The 7,880-nt window shown below is 42.2% G+C and overlaps 2 protein-coding genes across 2 annotated transcripts in view; both read right to left on the reverse strand.

Moving 5' to 3' along the window:
- The window catches only part of ADAM21 (ADAM metallopeptidase domain 21), a 30,581-nt gene extending 23,509 nt beyond the window's left edge, over window positions 1-7,072 (reverse strand). Inside the window, exon 1 of the mRNA XM_025443138.3 lies at window positions 6,931-7,072. The gene's annotated coding sequence lies outside the window, so the exon portion shown is untranslated. The remainder of the gene's footprint in view (window positions 1-6,930) is intronic.
- Window positions 1,295-4,116, reverse strand: LOC112657869 (disintegrin and metalloproteinase domain-containing protein 20). Its single transcript, XM_025444023.3, has 2 exons — window positions 1,940-4,116; window positions 1,295-1,343 (listed from the first exon to the last, which is right to left on the reverse strand). Exons 1-2 carry the CDS (start codon window positions 4,114-4,116, stop codon window positions 1,295-1,297), a joined length of 2,226 nt encoding a protein of 741 aa, XP_025299808.1.
- Window positions 7,073-7,880: the final 808 nt, after the last annotated feature.

The following is a 7,880-nucleotide window of genomic DNA, read 5'->3' on the forward strand; positions in this document are numbered from 1 at the left end:
TTCTTGGGTCTGGGAACCAAGGACTAGAAGCAGAGTGGCACTACATACCACTATTCTCTATGACCCATTAGGGTGGTCTGTGCTTCCTGTCCCCTTCAACTCTCCAGGGTTAGAGGTTCTGGTCCCCAAAAGAGTCACATTTTCACCAGGGAACAAAGAGTCCCAATGGAATTATAAGCTAAAGCTGCTACCTGGGCATTTTGGGCTCCTGTGTCCCTTCATCAATAGCAAGAAGCAGTGTCAATGGTCTTGGCAGGTGTAACCGTGCCTAATCACTGAGAAGAGGTAGGGCTGCCGTTATATCATGAGATACAAAGAATATGTGTAGAACCCAGGTGATCTCCCTCAATGCTTCTTGGTATTCTCCAGTCCCATTGTGACTGTAAATAGATAGATTCAGCAATCCCAGTCTGAGAATGGTGACTAGACACTCAGGGGCCTTGGAAACAAGGACCTGAGTAATGACATATGGTTATCATCCAAAGCCAGCAGAATGCAATGTAAAAGAGAGGAAAACTAGAAAGGATAGTGGAGAAAAGAAATAATAAGTATCAATTTCAGCCCCAATACCAAACACAGCAGTAGGAACTGTGTTTCATCTCATTAACCTCCCTCTTGTAAGGTTCCTCATAGGCAGAGATGCCTATTAGAATCCTGGATGAGCTGTTCCCAAAACATAAATGGAAAAGTGGATCAGGGCAGTACAAAGCCTAGACCGTGGAATATCCAAATAGGCCACTTTGGATTCTCCTTCAAGGAAAGTTTGCTGAGCACAGCCGCAGGGATTACAATCAACAGAGAGCCTCCAGATGTCAGCTCCTTGGAATAGCCTCAGTTGCAAAGAAGTGTGGCCAACCTCTTGCCATTCCCATGGACTCCAGATACAGTGAATGAGCAAGGGAAGGTGTGAAGATCAGGCCATTTTGGCCCATTTCAGGCAATATTTATTCCAGAGGAACTGGCTGCTAGGTTGGCCAAGGCTGCAATGTAGTACCATTTCTCATCACACAGCCGACTTCCTCACCTTTTCACAGTGGTTCCTCCCTATCAAAATCCTGTACTCTAAACTCTCAGCGTCTGCTTCTAGAGAACTCAGACTATCACAATGAAATAACTACTGAAAGCACTTGATAGCCCTAGGGCAAGAGGAACACAGGAAAGAAAGTGAGTTTATCAGAGTGCTGGTGATTCAAGGAGACCCTCTGCAGAGCAGGGAACAAGACTTACAAGGAGCACAAGTGACCAGCTGCTGGGCAGAACTCAAATGAGGAACTGCTAACCTCAGAGCTACAAGTCAGATCTCTTGAGGGTGCCGGTACTTCTCAGCAAGAATGAAGGTGGTTCTAAAGAGCCAACAAAACTGGAGTCCAAAACAAACACAGCCAGAGTGAATGGCCCCAGCCAAAATGACAGAGAGTAATTTTTAGCACACAGGAAAGTAAACTGCCTTCTCCCCTCTACTTCTACTGCCCCCTTTAGGCACAGTTACCCTGAAGAGAATAGGCAAAACAGAAACGGGATCTGCAGCAGCAGATTTTGTACTTTACATCCTAAAGTACAAAAATGGGAGGAGGTTTAGAACTGCTAGACATCAGCTTAAAAATGTCTCTCTGGTGTGCCTTTGCCCAGAAAATAGACAACATCCGGGGGGGGGGAGTAAAGTTTTAATATTGCTTATTAACACTGAAGAGTAAGAAATCCTTTGGTGTGATATTAATGCTTATGATCCTGGTACGAGGGGTCCTTGAATTTTTCTTTAAACAGTCAGACATGCCCTAATGTTTTTCTACTATTACAAGAAGAACTAAGGATTTGTTTACCGAGGCAAGAGATTTAGTTTTCCTCTTCTTCTCTTTTTTTTTCCATACAAACTACGAGAAGGCAAAATAAAACGAAAGCAGTAAAAGGAATAAGCCACAATAATGACAGGTAACCCAACAATGCCTTTGCTTCGAGCGTTGCCACGTATTCCTTAGGAGGTGGCCCGCTGTCCACGCTGCCTCCAAGGCCTGCGTCCTTGCAGTAGGGAGGTGCCCATCCATGCTTGCAGTGGCAATGCTGTTTATTATTACAGACTCCATGCATGTGGCAGGTCTCATTAGAATGACACTTTCGTGGCGGATAGGTCATATTGACACACTTCTTATGGAGGCAGATCTTTTCTGGACCACATATTGTGCCATCTTTCACTTGACCAACATCAGGTATGGACATCCCTAAATGAAAATCAGTGCCCCAGCAAGTGGTATCATTGATGTGAAGCTGATGCACTGTAGAATGTTGGATCAGATTAGGAATCATTTCTACATTTTCACACTGCACTCTCCCACACAGAATATCAGGGCCCTCACATTTCACGTATACTAGGTTGGTGATACCACAGTGACCAAATCGATTTCCTTGGGTGTTGATTTCTTTGTAGCAACTCTGAGATGCACTCCTTGCATCTTTGCCAAAAATCTCCCTGCACTGTTTGTCATGGTTATTACATCTCCCTTCATAGCAGTAGGCATTGTCACCACAGGGAATCCCGTCCTGCACATATACATCTTCTGGGCATTGATGAAATGTCCCATTGCACCATTCTGGAAGGTCACATTCACTGATCTGATGTCTGCACAAAGTCCCTGATGGCATTAACTTGCAGTCTTTGCAACAAATTCCAAACTGACAAGCAGCTCCAGGCTTCAGAGTGCAGTTCAACAGACAACAGGGATCATTTACACACTGGTCTGTGGTCCCACAATCACACTCCTCTCCTTCTTCAATCACTAGGTTCCCACAGTACTGTACCTTAAAGACATTCCCTGGATATGGAGGTGAGTGAATACATAATCCCTTAGTGAGAATATTGTTCCAATACTCGGCATAACTGCAATTGCTGAACCGAGCTGTCACACTCTGGGAGTCATACATTATGCACCACGGAAGCCCACACTTACATTCTTTAGTATCATGAGTCATACCCATATTATGACCAAGTTCATGGGTCACAGTAAGTGCAAAAAGATACAGACGGTCTTCTTCAAAGACATCAACTCCACTATTAAAAAGACGATGGCATATTCCTCCAACGTAGGCAACTCCAAGCTTTATACCAAAATTTTTTTTAATGAAAAGATGGGCAGTATCATGGGGGAGTCGGTCATCAAGATTGGAAAACTTCCAAGCAGAAAAATCCCCCAAAATCTGTTCTATAGTATCAGTGGAAATCAGGTTTCTTTCACTCCAGATTTCAATCCCATTCAAAACTATTTCAACCTCCAAAGGGCTATATAAGATACCAATTATATTGACAGTATCAAATACTTCACGCTGTACTAATGACACATTACTTTTACAGTAAAGGTATCGAAAATGGTCCACAACTACGACCAGCTCAACAAACCGCAAGTGGGTCCACCAGCCCAAGTAAGAATTTTGCATCAGAGTAGAATTATATGATGCCCTCAACTGCAAATGGCGTGCTATTTCCTCTTCTGTTAACCCACATCTCATAGGTGGGAACTGTGTATCACCACTGTCTATCTTATACACCAGGTGTTCAAATGTGGCAGAAAAACTAATTGGCTCAATTTCATAAGCAAGGTCATTAATCTGTAGCATTCCTCGAAAACCTCCAGAACAGGTACTGAGGGCAACCAGGGACTCAGAGATTCCTTCCACATAACCATGATAGTAGCAGTCATCAGGAACAAAAGGCTGATCCTGGAGGAGGGCGTGCTGGTCCGTGTAGGTGAACACTGGGAAGTGTTTGGAAAGCAAGAACTTCTTGACCCTCATGTGGACAATGTGTCTCTGGCCCCCAAACTTCAGGCTGTAGGAGAGCCAGCCTGGAGATTTTGCACTTCTGCCCCTGCCAGTCACCTTCAAGGGGATCACCAATTCTGGGGAGAAGTGCTGGGAGGGCATTGCCTGAGAGTGGCCAGAAATGAACAGAGACATTCCTACCCAGAGTATCAGAAGAGTGACCGTGATGTGCACCAGGGCCTCACCCAGTGCCATTATGGAGCTGTCATCATGGAGCCATCTGTCCAGGGCAGAAGAGAGGGCAGGGTGTGGGGTGCTGCTGGTCTGGCTCCTCCCTGTGAGCTGCTTAGGGTGCAGGGCTGACATTTATGGATCTATGTCCTGGAAGAGATGGACCATAAAAGTTGTAGTGCTGCAAGTGAAGATACAAAAAAAGAGCTAGGATGGGGTTGGTGGGGTAGAGAGAGTGGGACAGAGAAGAAAGTAAGGCAAAGGTGATTCTTCAATTGGAATGAGGCTAGAATTAATAAAATGCCTGAGACTGTCGTATACATGTACATGTACATATACATATATATGTGGACAAAGGGTTAGAGGAGCACAGGTCCCCAGAGAAGGAGATGAAGGAGGTTGGTTATGGATGGGTAATGGTTATATACTGTTTTCTAAACATGTAAACTGACATAAAATTTTCCATATTAAAAAAGACTGGTATCTGACCTCCACATTGCTTCTCCTCTCAAAAATTGACCAGTACCCTACCATCTTCAAAAAGCATGTAGACAACCCATCCAAAAAGCACTGTTTTCTAGTCTCTTTATTCTTTATTGTACCTCCCCTGTCCTGTGTGGGACATCTTATTGAGCTCCCATTCTGCCTAAGGTTCGCACTCAAAGTAAGCCTCACTTAAGGGACATATTAATTTTGGTATGCCTCTTTCAAACAAGCCAAATTTTTATTTTATAATTCATTCTTATCTGTAGAAAAACTCTGGACATCCATAAAAGGCAGCCATAGGAAGGAGAAACAGGGAATGGGCCGCTATTTGAGGGCAAGGCAAATAGCCCAATTGCCCCAAATCACAGCGTGCAGGCAGCAACCTTCTCTCTACCCAGCCCAGTTGCATCATCATGTTTTCAATCAAAAGAGACTCATTTTAGATGTGTAAATATAGATTCTAGTCTATATTTTTTCATGTCTGGCAAATTAGCTGAGTTCTCCAGAGAAGGGTGGATTGAGGAGCTCATACCTAAAGTCAGTTCATTAAAATGTTCAAAAGCCCACAGTTCAAATGGACTTACGCCATTTATGTTGAAAACACAAGTTTTAGTTCAATTAAAAGTTAATTTTGCTTACTCACTGACTTTAAGTTAAAAGTACCAATAATTTAGGGGTGCCTGGGTGGCTCAGTCGGTGAAGTGTCTGACTTCAGCTCAGGTCATGATCCCTGCATCAGGTTCTCTGCTCAGCAGGGAGTCTGCTTCTCCCTTTGCCTCTCCCCCTGGCTTGTGCTCTCTCTCCCACTTACTCTCTCTCAAATAAATATATAAAATCTTTTTTAAAGTATCAATTTGTTTAATATTTGAAAGCAAAAGTTAAAACAAATTTGGAGACGCATTTGAACACATACTGGTTCAGAACACAACACAAATAGGATCAGTAGTATAGAGTATGAGAAATATCTTCAGCATTATAATGTTGAGAACACTTGTATACACCTGGATACTTTTTTAGAACTAATAGATAGCTACTGGAAGCCAATAATATTAGATTAATCTTCTTAGGGGAAGTAGCTCTGCTTGAGGTGAAATCCTAATTACTGGATTTCCTTTCCATTTCTCTCTTCATGATATCCTTGGTATATGCTACAGATCTGGGACTATTAAAACGAGAATGTGTGGTTTGGAAGAGGACTATTAAAGCATTACAGAGAGGAAAATAACCTATATTAAGTTTTCTCAGAAATATGACGTGGTAATAACAGAAAAGTTCATAGCTGAGAATTTTTGAGACATACTAGTCTGTAACCATTGCATGGCTCCAAAAAGAAGCCCTGAAGGAACACTGCATGACCATGAACTATGTGAACTGCTGTCTCTCCAAAGCCTTTCCTTTCTGCCATTACCAGCACTTCAAGCAGTGTGAGATTTTCCTCTGTATGAATCCTTAGTTCTTCTATTTCCAGCAACTGTTTCAAATTTCTCAAATCTGTATCTTGCCAAGTCTCCTCTCATGCTCAATCACAACCTCATTTCACTGTTTCTCAAACTTAGGTCACAAACCACACAGGGTCATAAAATCAATTTAGTGAGCCACAACTAATTGAAACAATACTAAAATGTTACTACATATCAGAGAGCTTCACACAGATCACTGTCATCTGCTATTACCCATTACCATAGAAGTTCTAGTAGCATTCTACTGACATTTCTTATGCTGATTATCAGCTATTTCCTGAACTCCAAAACTAAAATTTATACTTTGTCTATGAAGCTAGAAATGGGAATCTGCACATTATATTTCCATTGTTATTTGGCTTCCTGAAATTTTATCAAAAAGGACACAGGAGAGAGAATAAAATGCAAAAAATAAAATAAAATAAAAAAGAGGATAAGGGACTTGTGATTATCTATTTGCCTGCTGTTACTTTCTATGAATCCCCAACTCTGGTGTCTTGCTCTGGTGGTGAGAGTTGGTTACCACATTCCCAGAACCAGCTCCATCAGCCCTTAACAAAAGTATGAGTACTTGATGAACAGTGTGCCGTACTCAGAAGTCTGAGTACCAGATGTTCAGAGCCATTTTCCAGTACCCTGGGCAACCCATACCAGCTAGCCAGTGTCCTTTATTCAGGTATTCTGGGCACACCACAAAGAACCTCAATATAAGCCCCATGTGTGTAGCATGTGTGTCTCTGAAATGTGAGTCACAATTCTGGAGGACCTTCTTCCAAATTCCTAAGGAACCAGTACCAGTTCAGCATGACCTTGTAAGTACAGCTATTAGCTCTACAGAAACCCTTTTCTGATTTCCTGTAACCCACATGACCTAAGCAATGCCCTGTCTTCTACAGTCCAGATCTATATGAGGCCCATTATCAAAGTATCTAGCTATGATAACCCCAACCTCTTCCCTTTCCCCCCCAATCTTAGGGGTAGAGCTTTTTCTTGCAACTCATACCTCTAAGTACCTTGGTGTACTCTTTTCATCTTTTTGGTCCTCTAAAAACCTTTTCAATAATTTCTTTATATTAATTACTCTTGGTGGGTTTTTCTTTCCTGGACTGGATCTTGACAGATACAGGACTTCGTACCAAGAGTACTGCCAAGAGAGACAGACAAAATAGGACTCAGATTGTACAGGCATGTCCATGGCTTTACACACTGTTGAACTCCTGTCCAATAGGGAATGGACATACAGTGGCATCACAATGAATTAAATTACCACTCAATGTTTATTATGATGAAGTGCACTACTGAAGCAAATGTGTGGAGGACTAAGTGTGATAATGACCATTAAGTACCTCAAGGACTGGTCTACTGGAGACAGTAAAGCTCAAGACTAAGCTCTCAGCTCAGAGGGCTGATAATGTTAGACCTAAAAGAATTTCTCATTTATTTTAGCCACAGAGCCAGTTTTACAAAAATATCAGACTTTAATTGTGGAGTTACAGAATCACAATGTAAGCTGAAAACATAGATTTGCCAATACTCTAGTGGGAAAGTTAGTAGGACATTGACGGAGAAGGGAAAAAACCTTGACACTTGCAAAAAAGAATTTCAGGTAGATCTGAGTATCTGATTATCTCCATCCTCCCAAGTATTCCTGAGTCTCCTTTACCAGGGGGAGAAGCCAGACTTCTCCCGTCTGAAAAGCCTAGCCAGCTAGAGCTTGATACCCTGTAATTCTCTCTTCTGGGGAAGTTACCCTGCAAGGAGATACTTAGTCTCCTCAAGACATATTCCTACCTCCTCTATTGGCTCTAGATACAAATCAGAATCTAATTCAATCTGCTCCAGAGGAACAAATTCAGCATCTGAACTAAGAGGAAGGAACCTCTACTCCAAAATAATGGTATCTTACTAACTTATGTTAGTAAAAAAAAAGGGGGGGGGGAAACAAACGATATC

Source organism: Canis lupus, chromosome 8 (assembly GCF_003254725.2).
Source record: "Canis lupus dingo isolate Sandy chromosome 8, ASM325472v2, whole genome shotgun sequence".
Lineage (NCBI taxonomy): Eukaryota > Metazoa > Chordata > Mammalia > Carnivora > Canidae > Canis > Canis lupus.

Bases quoted from the DNA above. Each gene is read 5' to 3' on its own strand.
- LOC112657869 (XM_025444023.3), bottom strand. From the start codon at position 4,116: ATGTCAGCCCTGCACCCTAAGCAGCTCACAGGGAGGAGCCAGACCAGC. The intron at 1,344-1,939 runs GTTGGGTTACCT...TTGGCTCTTTAG, and splicing joins ACGCTCGAAGCAAAGGCATT to AACCACCTTCATTCTTGCTG.